At 40.6% G+C, this 19,613-nt stretch overlaps 1 protein-coding gene across 4 annotated transcripts in view; it reads right to left on the bottom strand.

The window, feature by feature from the left end:
• Positions 1-19,613, bottom strand: part of col5a3a (collagen, type V, alpha 3a) — a 52,225-nt gene that overhangs the window by 3,331 nt on the left and 29,281 nt on the right. For all 4 annotated transcript variants that reach the window (XM_015020591.1, XM_015020599.1, XM_015020607.1 and 1 more), the window contains 43 exons: positions 18,114-18,158; positions 17,736-17,789; positions 17,067-17,111; positions 16,697-16,750; positions 16,115-16,159; positions 15,922-15,975; positions 15,706-15,813; positions 14,456-14,509; positions 14,059-14,112; positions 13,908-13,952; positions 13,678-13,731; positions 13,348-13,392; positions 13,197-13,250; positions 13,013-13,066; positions 12,751-12,804; positions 12,536-12,643; positions 12,159-12,248; positions 11,885-11,938; positions 11,587-11,694; positions 11,220-11,327; positions 11,061-11,114; positions 10,844-10,897; positions 10,640-10,747; positions 10,496-10,549; positions 7,040-7,093; positions 5,658-5,711; positions 5,513-5,566; positions 5,286-5,393; positions 5,142-5,195; positions 5,000-5,053; positions 3,882-3,935; positions 3,721-3,774; positions 3,521-3,628; positions 3,377-3,430; positions 3,196-3,249; positions 3,001-3,108; positions 2,867-2,920; positions 2,551-2,586; positions 2,057-2,110; positions 1,646-1,946; positions 1,431-1,543; positions 1,274-1,342; positions 122-355 (listed from right to left, as the gene is read on the bottom strand). In XM_015020591.1, the coding sequence (XP_014876077.1) occupies positions 122-355; positions 1,274-1,342; positions 1,431-1,543; positions 1,646-1,946; positions 2,057-2,110; positions 2,551-2,586; positions 2,867-2,920; positions 3,001-3,108; positions 3,196-3,249; positions 3,377-3,430; positions 3,521-3,628; positions 3,721-3,774; positions 3,882-3,935; positions 5,000-5,053; positions 5,142-5,195; positions 5,286-5,393; positions 5,513-5,566; positions 5,658-5,711; positions 7,040-7,093; positions 10,496-10,549; positions 10,640-10,747; positions 10,844-10,897; positions 11,061-11,114; positions 11,220-11,327; positions 11,587-11,694; positions 11,885-11,938; positions 12,159-12,248; positions 12,536-12,643; positions 12,751-12,804; positions 13,013-13,066; positions 13,197-13,250; positions 13,348-13,392; positions 13,678-13,731; positions 13,908-13,952; positions 14,059-14,112; positions 14,456-14,509; positions 15,706-15,813; positions 15,922-15,975; positions 16,115-16,159; positions 16,697-16,750; positions 17,067-17,111; positions 17,736-17,789; positions 18,114-18,158 (3,228 nt within the window). The remainder of the gene's footprint in view (positions 1-121; positions 356-1,273; positions 1,343-1,430; positions 1,544-1,645; positions 1,947-2,056; positions 2,111-2,550; positions 2,587-2,866; positions 2,921-3,000; positions 3,109-3,195; positions 3,250-3,376; positions 3,431-3,520; positions 3,629-3,720; positions 3,775-3,881; positions 3,936-4,999; positions 5,054-5,141; positions 5,196-5,285; positions 5,394-5,512; positions 5,567-5,657; positions 5,712-7,039; positions 7,094-10,495; positions 10,550-10,639; positions 10,748-10,843; positions 10,898-11,060; positions 11,115-11,219; positions 11,328-11,586; positions 11,695-11,884; positions 11,939-12,158; positions 12,249-12,535; positions 12,644-12,750; positions 12,805-13,012; positions 13,067-13,196; positions 13,251-13,347; positions 13,393-13,677; positions 13,732-13,907; positions 13,953-14,058; positions 14,113-14,455; positions 14,510-15,705; positions 15,814-15,921; positions 15,976-16,114; positions 16,160-16,696; positions 16,751-17,066; positions 17,112-17,735; positions 17,790-18,113; positions 18,159-19,613) is intronic.

The following is a 19,613-nucleotide window of genomic DNA, read 5'->3' as shown; positions in this document are numbered from 1 at the left end:
GGTTACAAATGTATTCAATCCAGCTGACAACAGCAACACTGTCGACATGCACATTACTCTAATTAATGCTAATTCCACTTTGTGCAGCCTGTCTTTTTCTCCGACACGTGCCAGCACTGACCTGGCATCCATCGTGCACTGCTGCAATGAAGGGGCTCTTGGCTTGTGTCAGCTCCTCGCCGTTGCTGCCTCGGAAGCGGAGAGCATGCTGGTAGGAGCGGGAGGCGTTGTCAAACCAGCCAGCTGAATTCTGACAGGCATAGGTGAAGCTCTGCCTGGCTGTGGCACTTAGCAGCTTAAGGAAGGTCAGCTGAACTACATGCACCGGGTTCCCGTCGCTGTCAATGTAGGAAAACTGAATGGCACACAGACACAAGCATTAGTGTGCGAAACTGGAGGACAAATGAAAAGAATGCTCGATCCATTTTAATAATAAAGCAGTACAAACAAACACAAATCGGGTTTTCTCTCGGAAATTAGATCACAAAAACCTCCAAGCAGCTGCTCGTGAGAAGCCGTGAATGCTCGCCAATGGGGAACAGCTGCGTATTCGTCTGAATTATTTTCACAGCTTAAATCAACCGCGGCCAAAATACAACTGTTTCTAAAATGACTTGAAATTGTCAGAAGTTTGATGAAAGTTGCTTACATTAAAAAGATTAAAAATGAAAAATAAAAGACTTTGCTTTTCAGGATAGGGTTAAAATTAGGTTTATCACTGAACAAATGAAAATAGTATGTTACTCTTAATTTAACATTTTGTAGCAATCACTGTCAACCAGCAATCTCTGTCCTTCATAATGAGGCTTATTTGTACCATCAAATTTATTATGCATTGGGGTCTGGAACGCTTGCTAATTACAGAATGAGCTAATTTTATTTTTTTTTATATTGCAGTTCAAGTAATTCTTTCCAACATTAATATTGTGTACACTTACACTTGCATGAATAAATTCCTGATATATTGTGCTGCTTTTCTCATGGAACGCTAACATATCTATCAATATTAGTTTATATATTTACGAAACAAATTGCAAAACCAATTTTATCAAATTAAAGGCATCCATTTTAAATGAATCCCTTTTCAACGTAAAATGAAGAACTGTCAATGAGCAGTAAATTAGTCTTCATAGGCCTTCACAATCATTCTTATGCATAAATATCAATTAAAAAGCCTCCGTTGATAACCTGAAAACACTGTGCTGTTTTTTTTAAGATGCCACATTTACTCAAAATTGATTACTGATTTATTTTGTTTGTGCTGTTATTTTACCTGTTTTCCTCTCCTGTATTGGCTAAACCAACTTCCTGGTTTCTCTTTGTTCCATGAGGATAATTTCACCTGGGTACAGAGAGGTTTATTAAAGTTTTAGGATTTTTTTCAGTGTAACATCACAAAAGCCTGGCTTTGAAAGAGACTGAAGGCTCACCATCTCAATCTTTTTGTCGGGGTGGAGACAGGTCTCTCCAAAGGCTGTAAAGTTACAGAAGACCTTAATGGAGTCTCGGTGACAGCCCTGATTAGGATCTATCCAGTACTCCCCTAAAATGGCAAATTTGGAGACAATCACAAACAAAAAAGTTTAATTTTTGAAGAAACGCTGTTCTTCACATTCGTGTCAGATAAAACCCTTTATACTCTAACCATCTTTGTAGTTCGATTGAACCATCATGAGCTCTTTGCAGGTCCTGGCAGGGCTTTCAAATGTCCCCAGAGGTTTTCTCATGAGTTCCACATCATTCTTCATGGAAGAGAGGGTAGCAAAGACCTCTTCCATTCCCTCTACATCTTCCAGAGGCTGATCTCCCTGGAAAAATTCCTCCACTTTGAAACGGACATCCTCCCCCGTCAACGGGGCTGCTCCTCCCGCCTTGTCTGAGTGCCTCCGTCTTTTCCTCCTCCCTTCCTGAATTGGCAATGGTTGAACAAATGTTGCAGGGGGTCCCTGATGGTTGGAAAAATTGTTTGTTTTTTTTTGGTTTTTTAAAAGTGGTGAAAGAGAACAAAAAAGGATGAAATCAGCAAGCCATGGAGTGGATCATCCAAAATACTCACTGGGGGTCCTGGAGGACCAGCAGGCCCTCGATCTCCTCTGGGGCCAACAAAACCCTGGAATAAAGACAACAAGAGACTGGGTCGACTTTCTCACACCTTTTATCTAAATCCCGAATTTATCCGGGCAGATACTGTATGGCTGCTGCTTATAGGATTTTCCAGCTGTGTGCATCAGCACTCAGTGGTCAAAGCCGTGACACACTCACTGTCAGGACACCGGTTTCTTTTTTTGTCAACAATATCACACACACCAGACCCAAATCCTATTAAAAAGCTCTAATAGAAAAAATAAATAAATAAATAAATCAAAGCTGTACAGTTTGTTTTTTTGTTCCAAAGATATACTGTAAACACAGAAGTGTACAGTGATTAGGAAGCATAGGACATTTGGGCCAACAAATCTTCTTTCTTCTTTGTCCCCCGGCATATGGACCCAGCAGCTGCTTTCCGAGAAGAGGTGCGATCGCATAAATAAGACAGATTACAATACTTACCATCTCCCCCTTAGATCCCTTCTCACCCGCTGCACCCTGCGAGTTGAGATAACGAATAACTAATCATTAAAAACAAGCACAGTTAAGAAAAAATTGAAACAGTAAAGTTTTGACATGTTGAATTATTCCAGTACTGCAAAATATCAACCTGACAGCTATTTTTTTTCTACTTTTTACGGACTGTCAGAAATGTATGCAACAAAGAACCAAATCTGAGAGGTCATGTGAGTGTCCTTTTTTTAGTCGTTTAGAAGCAGAATAATTATACAGTCAGTTATGAAGGAGAGCAAGAACTTGTTCAAGTTAAGCCACTCACAGACAGTCCGGGTAAACCCGGGGGGCCGATTGGACCAGATGACCCGACCGCACCCTAGGAGTAAAAACAATAATATTTATTAGTTGGGAACTGGGTTCCCCTGGTGCATCATACTGTGACAGGTTACCACTTACCCCATCTCCTTTGGACCCTGGCAAACCTTGACTTCCTGGCAGGCCCCTGTCACCTTTCTCACCAGCCTCTCCAGGAGGGCCGATTAAACCAATCAACCCTCCGTGGCCCTGCAAGCAGTGACGGACTTTATCATCAATATCCTCCGGGGTCCGATTAGAGCACACAGCTCCAACCACTAATAACTATGCACTCACTTTCTCTCCCTTTCTTCCGGGGTCTCCTTTTAATCCCGGTAATCCTGGCGGACCCTAAAATTGAACGTAGAGAGTTGGCCGGTTGAAACTGTGCTGCAAATTCCGTACGGCTTTATTTAACAATGATCATCGCAATGGAAAAATCTTCTGTCTCATTTCATAACATGTTCATTCCTCTTACTATTGGTCCGGGCGGTCCGGTCTGTCCTGGTGGTCCATTTAAACCTTGTTCGCCCTTTAAAACGGCAACATGGGGGTGAACGTGAGCATGGTGAGATGGAAATAGCAGCAATATTTTTGGCTTCTGCGGTGCATTCATACTAACCGCAGGACCTGGAATGCCTCGAAGGCCTTCTGGACCGGGCCTTCCTGGATGGCCTTGGGGTCCCACTGGCCCCGTCTTTCCCACTGGACCCAGAGTTCCTGTGGCTCCCTTGGGAGCAAACGCACAGACAGAAACAACAGAAAGCGATGAAGAAAGATTATAAATGAAAAGTGGAGCTCATAGTCAGAGCTGTTCCTTACTTTGACTCCTTTCATGCCTTGTTTTCCCTCTTTTCCTGCTGCACCAACATGACCCTGGCGGAGATAATGAATGTGGTTGGGACAGTGATTGAAAGTATTAGCTATGAATAAGCACATAATATGGTTTACAGACATATATAGGCTCAATAAATTAATCTCACCCTCCGACCAGGTGGCCCAGGAGGGCCAGGCTCTCCAGAGGCTCCTGGTGGTCCCTGCATGAAACGGTAGAAATCAAAACAACAGAAACATCTACTTTACGTAGCGACAGTTGAAGGGAAAACATTCCATTATTTTCAGACTTTCCCTTGAGCTGCAATTAACTAGAAATCTACACCCGAAGGTGGCCCTGACGGGAGGTAGCGTTTTACAGGTGGAGTTTTATGGTGAGAACTGAACATTTCCTGCATTCGTTTCAGTCATCTCGCTCTTTAAACTCATCTACAGTTCATGGGTTTTGGTAGCATTCTTGTAATCACAACTTTACAGTTTACCGTTTACTCATCATGACTTTCAGTGTTTTGCAAATGCTTACATCCAAATGCATTCATACAATTAGCTCTAACAGTTTTTTTTTTAATTACATTTCAGGTTCAGGCAGTAAACACTGGCTAAGACTGGTCATGTTTAGGGATTTAAAGTGGTAATTGTTTAAGTGTTTTGCAGTGATGATGTTGAAACAATCACAACCCGGTATGATTGTTCGCCATTAAACAATTCTTAGTTTGAAAGAAACAATGCATGCACCGAGATGCATTTATAGATGTTAGTGCTTTTTTGTGATATGTAGCAGAGGCTTTAATTAAAAACGGATTAATGTCACAAACGCCCTCTGACTTTGGAGTGACATTAATTCTGCTTTGTAGAGTAAACACTGTGAAATAATCACAAATTATGGCTGCAGAACAACAGATTGTAATCCCAGCTGCAGCTCTAAACTCTGCTGTCAAAACAAGATAATACAAAGGTCTGTGTTGGAAGTAACTTTGTACTTTCCATAAAGTCTGAAGTGTCTTTACATGAGTTGAAAAGTGTAATTGTTGCTATGNATGTGAGCCTCTCTCNAGGANGGGTGGCCATCGCACTGTCAGCATGCATAATTTAAAGAATTGGCTCAGTTTTGGATCGTACAGTGGGGGGGAAAAAAAATTAGCCTGGGTAAGAAGAAATTAAGTTCCACAAGAAAAGTGTTCCAGGTTACATAGTTGAAATTTGGCTCTAGACTTCTAAGAGGTTTAATTGAGGAACAATAAAAATGTTCCTAAAAAGGACTCCTTACTGTTTTTCCAATTTCCCCATTGTCCCCTTTAGGTCCCAGTGAACCATCAACCCCCTGCAAGACAAAAATACTAGAATTACATCAGCATCAATAATAGAATTCATAACATTATCAACAGACGAACTAAAACAATAACTCTTACATTGACTCCTGGTTCACCTGGTGGGCCAGAATCCCCAGGAAATCCAAGAGGACCCTAAGAGCAAAAAAAAAGTTGGTTTGAAAACGTCTCGACTCACATTTTGGCTGATTTTAACAGCTGTAAGGAAATGATGCATCCGCTCACCAGGTTGCCTTTTGGTCCATCCTCTCCAGGTGTTCCTCTGGTTCCTGGGGGCCCCGCTGCACCGGAAGGACCAGCATCTCCCTTCTCACCAGCATTTCCCTTAACGCCCTGCAAAGAAAATCATTACAACGTTGAAAATACTTTTGAAAGATCAAAATTAAATTAAAGTTTTAGCTTCTGAGCAATAAAACAAAAAAAAAAGAGAAAATGAAAGGAAAGTCACTCACTGGAGGGCCCGGCTCCCCAACCAACCCCGGGTCGCCTGCTTCCCCATCCTCACCCTGACGAAGAAAGAGCATTTAACCATAAAACACAGCTTACAGTATGTAGGGAAAAAAAAAGAAAAAAAAAAGAACACCGGGGTTTGCTGACCTTCTCTCCAACAAGACCTGGTTGACCGACTCCTCCAGGCAAGCCAGGTGGGCCCTGCGTGTCATGAGAAAGGAAAGCTTGAACTAAAACAGGGGCGGGTTTTAAATATTCATTTGATTTCTGAAAATGTGATTCCGCTGTATTTTTTTTCTTTGCTTGTCAGCATCTTTGCTCTCACAATGCAGAAACTGGAACAGAAAGAAAAAAAAAAAAGACAACACACAAAGAAAGTAAAGAAAGGCAGTTGCCGCTTTAGCATTTTCTCCGAATAATGTTTAAATCATAAAAGTTTCTAGTCACTTTCTTTTCTTCATGTTTTTTTTTTTTTTTTTTTTTTTTTTTTTTTTTTTTTCTTTTCGTTTTTGCATGCACATGCATGACTGAGTGAAGTTTCTGTCAGGCAGAGGCAACCATGCAGAGCCACTGAACCCCTGCTGCCACCGGCTTTTCTCAAATCTGTCTCTATCTCGTTCTTTCCTATCTTTTCTGTATCAATCTATTTATAGATTGAACCATCTCTGGAGTGCTGCATGTCCATGTTCCTTGTGATAAAGCACTAGCGTGAGTCTCACAGCTCTCTGCAGCTGACTGCTGAATAATTGAGCAATATAAGAGACTGCAGAGGGACAGCCTTTACTTGAGGTAAATATAACTGCCTCTCCAGGATAATAGCCTAATGCCTCTTAATGATTCATGGAGGCGTAAATATAACTATCACAGAGATAACATTCTAATACTTTTTAATCATTAAACTTTCAAAGGCCGTGGAAAGCATGTCTAAAGACGTGCTTAGAAGAGATGAAAGGATGAAAATAAGCGCAACTACATTGACATTATGATAATACAGCCTTTTGAACAAGGGCATTGTTTGAGAGAACAGGATCTCAACCAATTTCCATAAGGTTTCTAACACAAAAAAGTTTAAAAATACTGCGCTATCTTTTAACATTTTTTACATGGCAAATTAAAACGGACAAGTTCATGTTTTCAAACCCCATAGAGTTGTGTTTTAAACAGAATGCAAAACCCAAATATGACAAATTATGCACATTCATGTATCATGAACAGGCCAGCTTGAAAATACAGTGGTGTTGATTATGTTGATTGCATTACCTAATGAAACGGAGCTTTTTGTTGCATTTACTGATTCATCTAATTGAATACAAATTATCTACATATGCTCCACTTGGATGTTTTCATGGATGTTATGAAGGGGAAAAAAAACATTTTGCCAGCAAGGAAGAAAAAGCATGCTAATATGAACTAAAATAAACCCTGAGAAGAACAATATTCTTTTCAGTGCGTATTGTTTCTGTTGAATCGAGCAAATGGCCTAAATCTAATGTAGATATGTTTGTTTTGTTTTTTTTTAGAAACGATACCTCAGCTCCAGAGGGCCCCTGAGGGCCTCTTGGGCCATGCTGTCCTGGAGGCCCCTGAAAAGAAAGAAAGGAAACATTTTCATGTGGATCACATAAAACATTCAGCGTTACAAAGTGAATGTGAGCTGGTGCCTCCTAAATTAAATAAGAGTTAGATGTCAGCCATTGCTAGATTGCTTATGCAATGGCCCCAGTATCTCTGATTATTATTGTACTGACATGATGAAGACGTCCAGACAGGTCATTACCCTCAAAATGACAAAAACTCCGACTCTTTCCCATTTCGCCTCCCACTGCCTCTCTCTTATTCTCACTTATTAATAAGAAACCTCTCGCCCGCAATATGCTCGAGCATATTCTCTCAGCCAGGGAGAGCATGTGATTTGACTTGTCTGTGCAGCTTAAGAGAGCACCAAGCAATTAATCTTAACAGTCCTTGGCTTCGGTTTTAGTTGAGTTGATGTTGAGCTGTGCTCTGAATCACTCTCAAGTCTTAGAGGGAACCTTGTGTTGTAAAGACTCTGAAACAGAGAGACAGACAATCTGCCCAGGGAGAGACCGTGTGGGACTGAAGGAAACATATCCTTCTGGCACAGAAACATTTCAGCGTTATGGGGAGAACTCTGTGATCCGCAACAGTGACACATGAATAAAACTTCCCCACTGAGTCCTCAGCATCTCCCCTCTCTTCCATCTCTCTTTCTCTCTCTCTTTCTCTCTCTCTCTTGTTTTGGTTCCATTTTAATGCATTCCCTCCCTAATCTGACTGCAGAGAAGGCAAACTATAGAGAATCTTGTTGAGCGAGTGTTCATGGCTGACAGCGTTGCAAGATGACTGTCACAAAGGAGGATGCTCATTAGACGGCCAAGGCTGAGGCTAATCTGATTAGCAGCTGTCACACTGTCTTCCTGCTCACAATGAGCGCCCCGCCTTTTCCTTCCACTCCAATGCTCCTTTCTGTCACTACTTTTCTCTTTTATGCTTTTCCTTTTACACGCTGAGCCACCATGTTCACTCTTTTGGCTCATCTTTTTTGTCCACGTGAAGTGGTGGACTTTTTGCTGTTGAAAAACACACTGATTCAAACTGTCAATGTAAAGCTAATTCTTTCAAGTAAACCTTCATTACTATTCTGATATTTTTTATGGAATATAACCAGTGCTGAGATACGACAAAGAAATAGCAAAAGACACAAAACTCGTCAGAGAAAAACAGAGTTTTAATGACTATTGCTCTTGGTTAAGAATCATTTATTTGTTAACGGTCCTGTTGGGCAGTGATTGTGATAAATCCCTGCTCCAGTCTCTCCATTTGTCTCTGCGTACGATGGCATCCTGGTTTAGCTCACAGCAATTATTACCAGAAGCTGCGGCATAATTAGCATTATTAGTTACACCTATGTTTATTTCTGTAACAGAAAAATCTAATTATCTTCTCTCACAAAGGTTTTTTCCAAAGGGAAACACAAATTTAGATGGAACACTCCACATTACCAAAGCTGTTGGACTGGAGAAGAAGCTCAAAGTATAAAAGCTTGAGGCAAAGAGTACACATTTCCTCCTAATTTCTGTGCATTTGCCTCAGTTTACCAATCGAAATGTAAAGCCCAGATAAACGCGTCTTTAAATATGTCTGAAAAGTAGCTTGAAAATAATGAGACTCGGCACAAACTCATTCCCACAGTTAGAAACCACTTGGGATTGGAGGAAGCCAATGTTAATGACAGTCATCAGAGTTTGACACCCGGCAACACAAACAGCACAGCTGTTCCTAATTAACTTAATGGCTGTAACTAATCAAAGTTTAATAAGATTAGGTGGATTGGCCAGGTACTACATGTTGTTCATACAAAGCCGAAACTGGCTTCACAATTATAAAATCTTGTGCTGCATGTAAGGAGGAGTGTCATGATTTGCAACGTAGTTGGAGACAAATGAAACAAGATGACCTTGGATATTCAGGAAAACCCAAAAAGGGGTGAAGCAGAGTGACGAGAGGCAAACAAGAACATTAGGGATGACTGGCATGCCTGGCAATGAAAAGAGAGAAGAACTGGTGAATATCTGAAAAGATACTAGCATTAGACAACAGAAATCTGACAGAAAGCTAAGCAGCAAAACTTCATCCAAAGGTGATTCCTGGATGTCTGGGAGGAAAGAAAATGTCTTGGAGTAAAAAACTAAAAAATAGACAAAAAATGTAAAACTGAGAAACTGAGCAAGGGCAGTAGGACTAGCAACAGGGGTCAGAAATTAACCAAAACAACTAAGAGTCAATGGTGGGGAATCAAAAGGTGACAGTAACAAAGGGTCTCTGGTGAATAAAATGGAACTGATCAGGTCCAACAGAAAGACTCTGAGCAGCATAGATATGATGCAACCAAACCACAAATACAACCTAGCAAAAAACTAAACTGACAGCTATAGAAACCCATCCCTTTGTGGATTAGTGAGGTCATTTCTGGGTTCCTCAGGAAGGTGGTTTATGTTCATGCTGGAAACCCCATATCCTGTGGGACAGTTTTTTTAAGAAACAAAGTAAAAACATTTGTGCTTTGCCTGGATATAGCATACTATTACTCTCGCCATGAGTCCTGGCATCCCAGTATTACCAAAACTATTCCAAGCTCACTGGTGTGAAGCGAATAGAAAACAAAGCTGAGTATTAGTATTTGAACTCAGTGGAACCTCCGCATACAAATTTGATTCATTCAAGGAGGTAACTTTGTTTCTTGGAAATTTGCATGGGCAACAGTTCCCCCCTTAGAAATAAACAAATGTAAAATGAGTAGCTCCAATCCCCTCTCTGACCCACTAACAAATTTGCGCAACACTACATATAAAAATAAATTTAACAAAGTAGAATCAGTAATGTTGTACAAGAGGTATAATAGCAGCACTAAAAACAATGTATGGTGACACCTCAGAGAAACAAATATTGAAAACAGGAAACAGTTTCGGTGGAACATCCATAGGTTTGAGTTGTGGCTAAAATGGTAAGAACAGCTGACAGAAGGGGGGTATTTTTTTTAAGCCTGGCACACATTATATGATTTCAAAAATCACAGCGCTATTACCTGAGTATATGATATAAAAGACATACATAAATTATAATAGCTTTTTTTCACACGGCACGATGGAAGACGCTGGAATGCAGACCTCGTTGTTGCAGGACAATCGCATCAGACAAACGCTACAGACAATTAATAAATGAGGACTAAGTTATTAGAGTTTAATGTTGGCCGAGGATGAGGAACAGAATGAAAAGTAGGCAGCAAAGACGTGAAGAAAAATGTACAAACTCCCCAGAAAATATCTGGAACTGCTTGATATTTTTCACAAGGCATCTTTAGTCATTGAAGCGTCAAATCAATTGTCAATGGTGTCACATTGAAGGACTGTTGATTCCAGCTCAAGGCCATAGATTTTAGGTTATTGACCGCATGCTAAACTCACCATTGAACCAACATGCCCACTCTCTCCTTTCTCCCCAGAGGGTCCTGGCATTCCCTACAAGCAAGAAAGTGAGATGAAATTTTAACTGTTAATTCACAACGGATGTGAAGTTTTAAGCTATCTGACTGAAATAATTATCTTTACTTGCAATCCGGAGGGGCCAGGTGGTCCCTTAAAGCCCCTAGATCCTTCGTCCCCTTTTGGTCCATTCAGGCCCATTTGACCCCGAGGGCCTGGCTCACCATCTGTCCCCTGAAATAACCAGAAATAGTTAGCACACCAGAAAAAAAAACAAAAAACACACATATACACACACACTCTCGCTTATGATTTAGAAATGATTCATACAGATGGTCCTGGTTGGCCCACAGGTCCTTGAATGCCAACAGGTCCCGGAGGTCCCTGAAAACAAATTCAACCCACATTTGCCATTTGCAGCACAGGGTGAGTTATCATTGAGATTCATGGTTAAGATGCCGAGAAGTGGAAATTTAGGCTTTATCACCACATCAACTTAGCATCCATAAAAATAAAGGTATTGTTATTCCATGTAAATCTAACTTACAGATTCTCCTTTGCCTCCTTTGCTGCCCTTTTGACCTGGTCCGCCAGTCTCACCCTGCAGATTTAAATGTATAAAACAACTCATAAATAGCTAAGTCATAAAATCTGCTTGAACTCTACAGTAGAGCTGCAGTCTAGACTTACTGTCTAATACAAGTACCTTATCTCCGTCCTCCCCTGGAGGTCCAGGAGGTCCTGCAACCCCTGGCAACCCTGCAGGTCCCAACTCCCCATCACGCCCAGCAGGCCCAATGGTTCCCTTCTCTCCCTAATGAACAGATAGGACCACAGCACACATCTAGCAATTGCGCAAGTGGTACCCATTGCTCTCATATCATAGAGTGACATTTTGATTAATGTGTCATATCATGCAGGAAAATCACTACCAAGATTGCATTTGCATTTTGTCCCTCGAACTGTCTTCCCTCGCTTTTCTCATAATGACACTTTCAAAACATTTTTATACCTAGTGGTAGGAGGTGAGAGTGAACTGAGGAAAAAAATAAAAAATAATTCCCAGCTCTTACTGGCATGCCTTTCTCTCCACTCGGCCCACCAGGGCCCACACCGCCTGCTCGTCCTGGTGGGCCAATTGCTCCAGCAGGCCCAGCGGGACCCCTCTCTCCAGCAGCACCCTGAAAATAAAACGAGCTGAGATGAGCTGAAGTGAGAATGTCACATGAATCACTGTTTTATTTAATGCAGTGGCCACGATCAGTGGTCACCATAGGAACAGTCTGCTGTTTTATGAGTCTTACCGTTCTATATTACATCAACACAGGTCAGGAAATGGCATGAAAGGCAATTTCCTCAAATTAAACTTACAGTAAGCCCTGCAACACCAGGTAGACCTTCTCCACCTTTGAGACCAGCAGAGCCCTGCAAAAAAAAAAAAAACTAAAAATCATCATCACAATCAAGTAACAAGTACCTTGTACCGTTCAATGAGTTTGTAATTATTTTAGCTTTTTATATAGAAATCTATTTCTATATAAAATCTATTTCTCTAATACTCGACCTGTAATCCTAATCGAAGAGACACATTTCTGTTAAATGTCAGATCAGGCAAAGACATAAGATGTTTGAAAGTGTGTGTTACCATTGCACCGGGGGTCCCTCTGCTTCCTCTGAAGCCTTTCAGTCCAGGAGGGCCACTCTTTCCTGGGATTCCCGCTGGACCCGGATCTCCCTAATACCAACACACAACCACCCCTGGGGTTAGATACATGGCAAGTAGCCAGCAGACACAAGCTGTCAAAAATCACACAAGTCATATTGAGAAAGTGTATGTCTTTCGTAATTCAAAATACGCTTAACAGCTCGAGCTTCCCTCTGTAAAATTATCACTTAATTAGAAGTCAGGATTAGACTGAGAGGATAAGATATTCAGACAGAGCTAAAGAGAGTCCTTGGGCTTTATCTAACCGTATTATTCATGATAGTAGGTGACCTGTCAATGTGATGAATAGCACTCACCTTGGCCCCCTCTTTTCCAGCTGTTCCTGGTAAACCATGCTCACCTGGTGGTCCTGGTGAACCTGGATGGCCTCTATCTCCAGCTGGCCCTGTCTCGCCAGACTTCCCCTGAAGATAAAACAAGCTATGTAACAGCTAATCAAAATCACCTTGTTTAAACAACAGCTTACTATAAAAATCAACATCTGCGAAATGCTATAGATAAATCTGCTTACCTGTGGCCCAACGACTCCTGGGGGGCCAGGAGGCCCAGTCTTGCCTTGAAAGCCCTGAAGAAAAACATTAGGTTTGTTAGTCCGAACTTCAGTTAAGTTGAATCAGAGTACTTTCCATAGTTGAAGGCTTGTTTTATTAAAATCAATAGATCATGTTTAATCTCAGCAGAATCTACTCAGTGAATGCAATGCACTCTTAATAACATTTTTAATCCTCTCTTTAGGGCGTTTTTTTTTTTTTTTTGATAGAAACATGACTCACTGCTTCTCCTCTCTGACCTGGATGACCCGGTAATCCATCCTTTCCTGGTAGACCCTGAAAACAAAGGTTGTTTTTTTGGGTTTTTTTTACTAACTTAACTGAACCCTGGATTGGTTTAGGTGAAAAGTACACATAGAAATTGAGTAACAAATCAAATCAAACGACAAACGCTTAACCTACTCACATTGGGTCCTTTAGGTCCTGTTTCTCCGTTTTGACCCTGTGGCCCTTGAGGACCCTAAAACAAGAACACAGTTTGTCAAACTCCCTTTCCAAAAGGTTTATCAACCTTCAGATTATTTGCAGTCAGTTTCATCCAATAAACAAATCTTCACCTGTTCTCCGGGAGATCCTGGAGGACCGTCTTGTCCAGCAGATCCCTTCCAGGAGGAAAAAGCAAAACATAAGACAGAAACTCAGTTTAACGTCATTCGCTTAAATATTTCTTTTTCTGTTTAACTCTCCTATGTGAGAACGTAGACTGAAGCACCCCCTGCCAGACAGCATGTTTTCACTATGCCAGATGGCCTGTCATCTAGAAGTGAAAAGCAACAACCCGCTCCATCACGGTCGACGCATTCATCCATACTTTATGAGGCAGCCAGGTGTGTTTATGTATGTATAACTGCAAGTGCATGTCTGTGTTTGTATGCCACGAAGCTCACCTTTTCTCCAGGCTTTCCAGTTGGCCCCTTTGCTCCTCTTCCCCCCCGGGATCCCTTTGGAAAACAAGCATCTGTCTTATTAGTGCATGTATGTCTAGAGGTGGAAGATAAATATCTAATGATCTGAAAAGCAAACAGAGATCTGCTGGTTCAAGCCACTACCACAACGTGTAATTACCTTGTGGCACCTACTTAGACATAAACATTGTACGTATACTTAGCGTTCTTACATTGGGACCTCTTTGACCCCCAGAACCCGACTGACCGGCAGGACCCTGCATTGTAAAGGTCAACAATTATTTATCACTTACATGATTATTTATCAGCAACATGGAGCTGCATGCGATGTGATATCGACTAAAATGCTAGGGTAATATTTACCCTTCTTCCTTTTTCTCCGAGGGATCCGGTCACACCAGGGAAGCCAAGTGATCCCTGAAGACACAAGTGGAAGTTAATCAGCCTTAGCGCTCCATTTATCATACGTCATCCCCAATGTCTCATTAACTTATAATTAACCACTGTATCAAATTAAAGCAAATCTAATCCATGAGCCCAACACAGCCTTAAATACATCATTCATCAACATGTAATGAATAGATGTCACTAATGAACTATAAATAAAATAGTCTTTCTGAATATGCCATTTATCATACTTTATTTTTAATAAGACAGGAAACAGTCTAGCAAAGGCACATATCTATAGCAGCCTAAAGCTCTGATAGAGGGACGTGAGAGTGCATTGACTGATGGTAATAGCCCCTTAATGTAAAATCACCTTAGGACCTTGTCGTCCGGGGTAACCGGGCAGACCAGGCACCCCAAGTTTACCCTGGAAAGAGAGAAAGACATGAGATAAACACGAGAAGTGACAAAAAGGTTTGTTCAGCACTTTTCTCACAGCAAAGGTCGACAAAGATGGCACCCTCCAATCTAAATATTTAGAAAGGGTGTCAGTAGAAGGACATAATTTACTTATTTTTGCAGTGACATAATCTCACAATGGACATTTAAAAAAAAAAAAAAAACTTATAGAATAAACATATTTCTGACAAAATCTCAAAACGACACACTTTAACACCTCTAACGCTGAACCCTCCAGATACGTTTTGGAATCCAATCTGATGGAAAATAGGGTCAGATGGCATACGCAGCAATTAGACCATGTTAAAGTCAACGAGGCGTAGCGGAGCGGTCACGATTCACTGCGTCTCCGACTGTCTGACCAAGATGAACCGGAGGTGTATTTTGTTTGGAGCTATGCAGCAATGGGAACGAGACAGGAAGTGAGCCACAGTGGCAAAGTAAAACACGTCCGCTTTGGGGAAAACAGAAACTAAAATATTTTCCTCACAAACAAAGTAGGACCTCAGAAGTACAGAAAAAAAAATGAAAGAGTGAAACCGCAATCAGCTACAGCTTTCTGTTTACTGCTGGACCAGCTTCTGTTTACGCTGGTGGGATTTCTGGTATTTACTGTTGCATGGATACTGTCCAGTGGCGCATTGACGGACCGTCAAGCAGGAGTCTGCAATGTAATCCCTGCATGTCAGGCGGGAGATCAGAAAAAAATCAAGATCCGATTTTTCTGACTGGACCATGAAAAATCGAACACCGGCGGTGTATCTTTGGCTTTACACTGCATGCGTCTCCACTCTGCACCGGTCTGCTGTGAACTTCAGAAGTGCTCTGAGAAGCATATGTGGAAAATGTGAAAACCAGAAAATGACTGGTCACTAATGTGTGACAAACACTTGGCAAGGATGGAGAAATTCTCCAGCTGGTGTCTTTTAAAAGAGAGAGAAATTTGGATCTCATCGGCTTAGATGTGATAAGAAAAAAAAATAAATAAATTAAAAAAAAACTGAATCGTGCTGTCAAGAGGAAGAATGTGAAAAGAAGATAATAATGGGCCCAGAATCTAGCCTTGTTGAACTCCACAGTTCAGGGGAGTGGTGTCTAAGGAGCAGTGCACAACAATCAGTCTAGCAGAAATGTAAAAAAACAATAACAACAAAAAACACAAACCTTCTCCCCTGCTATGCCAGGCATTCCCACATCTCCCACAGGTCCAGACTGACCTTTTGGTCCTTCTGGTCCATCTTCTCCACGAGGACCAGGAGCACCATTATCCCCCTAAAGTCCAAATATGTGAGGAAGATTGAGTGATAATTCTTTTTTTTTTTCTCTGCAAGTAGCTGCTGAATAGTCACAACGAGTGTTGCAATTAGATGGGATTCTCACCCTGTCTCCTTTAATACCCATGTCACCCTTTGCTCCTGGAAAGCCATCTTCTCCCTAACATTCATCAAGGAGACGTGACAAGTAGTGACAGCGTTTACATCTTATCATTGCAATACAGTTTGAGAAGTCGGCCACAAGTTACAGTCTAAAAACATGGCAGAAAAAAAAAAAACAATTTATTGAATTTTCTCACTTTTTCTCCCTTGCTCCCCTTCAGACCTCTAACCCCATCTGCTCCCTGTGAAAAACAACAAGGAATGTAATTATATCAGGACAAGAATCACAATCAAATTCTGTAGAATATACCATCGATCTAATTTTGGATCTCAGTAATATACTCAGTCTAAAGCATTTAACTATTAATGAATCCGTTGATTTTCTCTTGATATGACACTGGGTTGCTTTTTTAATCTCAATTATCTCTTATATTTATTTATCACAACCATTCTACAACAAAGTACAACAAGCCCTAAAGACAGTTGAGCCAAACTGCTGTTTACAATTCACAAAACCAAACAGTAAGAAGAAATGAATTTAATTTGCTCAAAATAGACTTGTGACATCTCAGCCCTGCTTGTTTCTCCTAAACATCCAGTGCTCTTCACTCTGTAGATAGAAGTCCCTTGAGAACTGAGGAACTCTTCCTCCACCAGTCAGCTGTCACTTATTGACACTAACAGCTTGTCCATCAATGGTAGACATGTGGACAGAAGAAACAGCAGAGGGAATAAATATATCGGTGAACATCAGAGATCATGGACAATTTATGCCTTACCTTGACTCCACGACTGCCTGGGTATCCAACAGGTCCCTGGGAGCCAGGTAAACCCTACATACAAAAAAAATCATTTTTTTTTTCTTTTTTTTTTTTTTTTATAAAAAATGAAATGCTGTTTTAATGTCACCATGTTCCATCTTTTAAGGTCAGAGAAATTGCAAATGTTTCTGAGTGCACAGCACCGCCTCTAATGGGCTAATACTTTAATAAAGATGATGACATTACTGGAAGAGAGTGGTCGTAATGACACGCCTCATTGTGACTGAATGCACTGTGACAGCAGACCGGAAAAAAATGAATGATTTGGTCGCTTTAAAATCTCCCTATAACACCACGGCAGATGAGCCTCAGACATGCAGTTACCCACTTGGACGCCTTTTTCTCCTGGGGGTCCCTCTCTTCCCGGGTGACCCTAAAGCAGAGAGATGGATTGTACATTGTATGATCACTGCTAGTGATGCATCATTTCATATCTCTTCATAACAGAATTTTGTGAATGTAACTAACAAATGAGAAGGTGTCACTGAAAGTAAGAAATCATTATGAAGTATTATTCTGTCACAAAGCTCTGCAGGAACAATGGAAAGGGCAATATGTGACGCTCATACAAATGTGTTTGACTGCAACGGAAAATTAATTCCTTGTTATGAGAAAAGCCTCCCTGCAAGAAGATCTGTAGTCGTTTCAAATGCCATACTGCGCTGGATCAGCTTACAACATTTGCTACCTAGCATACAGTGCATGTTTCTTATAGTGTTTGGCCATGTTGCAATATATAGAGTATGCTAAATTGTATAGCTCTACTAAAAATATAATAAAATTATCTCAAGGTATCATATGACCTTGAGACTTGGGTTTCATGAATGCTTTGTGTCGTGCTTTGAGAAAATATTTCACTGAAATTGTCATTTACAATTTCAGTGAAAAATTTGCATTTACTTGGGTTAGTATGGGACAAAGAAATCTGTAAAGGGCCAGGCACTTTCTCACAGCTCTGCATGTACCTTCATATATTTGTTTACCAGTGCTTACTTACAGGAGGACCATCAACGCCTGGTAGGCCCTGGATCCCGTCTTTACCCAGGGGACCCTGCAACGAACATGGACAGTAAAGAATACTAAACCAGTAGAGATATACTTAAGGGACCAATTTACCACTGGTCAGGTTACATATCATACTTAGGAGAGTATTTTATTTCTTTTCCACTTCTTGCTTCACTAACATTGGCTTTCTTCAGTCTTAAATGTCTTTGTCTGTTTGCTGAGTATTGATTTTCTGTCTAGACCCGTTTTTCTTCAGAATTATAGCTAGAAGTGGTTGGTCATACTGTCCTCCTTCCCCTGGGTGTGAGATGACAGGGGTTGAGAGGTCATAGCTTTATTTCATAAATCAACTTGGAGGCATGTAACCTACCTTTTCTCCTGGCAATCCAATAGGGCCCTGAGGGCCAGGAAACCCCTGAAATCAAGCGGAGTAACAATCAGATTAGGTAATAGCTGATTTCAAAATGTTTAGGAGTCAAAATGCTGCTTAAATGTTCACTATATGATTGTGTCTGGGTAGGATATCTGCGTAAACAATGGTGGTGAAAATGTTAACATATGAAAAGTTAAATAAGTTTCCAATTTGCTTAACTTAGATCATTAACTGGCATTAAGGACAAACAGCCTCTCAACTTCCAGAGAAAGTAACCGTTTTGTCAAAGCACACTTTAAAAAAAACTCTGAATGTAATAAAGTATAACATGTTATGAGTTAGGTATTTCTGTGCACTGTATAAGAAATAACATTTTTTCCAACAACATTTGATAAGAAACGTTTCCAGCATTACTTCATTTAGGATTGTTACAATTAATGCTATTTGCAAACTACCACATTATTTATTCAGAAATATGTGGATACATTCCTTTAATATCTGGTAGGATTGTCTTAAACTACATGACTTGCTTCAAATGTTTTCATTATCTTTAATGTTTGGTCACTTACAGAGCAAACCGTTGCTGAGTCAGGTTTGCTCACACACAGCTTTTCAGCCTGGAACATAAATTTCCCTGAGAGCGAGATCAGGGCTTTTCCAAAACATTGACTTTATTGTCCTGAAGCCAATTTTATAAAAAAAAAAAAAATGAAAGCTATTGTTCATTTTGAAGACACATTCCTGCCCAAACTGTTACATCCTGAAGTTGAAACATGGTAGAAACTGATTGCATTTGCAAACCGGAATATGGCTTTTTAATGCTGTTTTTGCAGCTTATTCCACACTGAGTGGCCTTCCAGCCCATGTCACTGTAGGACTCATTATGCTGTGGATAATGGCTCTCTCATTAGTTTCAGCTTTGCTTTTGTTCTGTAGCTGATAACGGCATCTTACACTAAAGCATGCCAATCTCTGAGATACAGAACATGTCTTTTGTGAGTAGTACGATATCACCTATGGTGTTTGTACTTACATATGAATGCTTGAAAAGATAAACGTGACACTTTCAGGCCACTCGGAAATTGTACCAAGGATGAACCAGACTGCTGTTCTCTTCCTGATATCTTGGTTGATTTCTTTTGATTTTCTCATGCCGTCCCGCAAAGAAACAGTGTGTGTGAGTTGTTGATTTCAAATACATCCACAGGTACGCATCATAACTCAAATGTTGTAAATTAGCCTATAAGGTATATGGCATCATCGTGAAGGCTTTCCCAAATAGTTTAAAGGCATACTAATATTGTAGGGAAACTTTAAAGTTTGAACAAAGTAATAAAAATAAATAATTCTGAAATTCATCAAATTAAAAAAGAAGCTAATCCTTACTGACCTAAAACAGAAGATGTTTATTGCAATCAAATGGTGAAAAATATTTCTTGTGGCTTTTTATGCAGTCTATGTAAACATCTGGTCTCAGCTGCATCTGTTACTAGTGCT

The sequence above is a fragment of the Poecilia latipinna genome, unplaced genomic scaffold, assembly GCF_001443285.1.
Source record: "Poecilia latipinna isolate Pla-1442-1.1 unplaced genomic scaffold, P_latipinna-1.0 Scaffold83, whole genome shotgun sequence".
Classification (NCBI taxonomy): Eukaryota; Metazoa; Chordata; class Actinopteri; order Cyprinodontiformes; family Poeciliidae; genus Poecilia; species Poecilia latipinna.
This window is presented reverse-complemented; position numbering and strand designations above follow the sequence as displayed.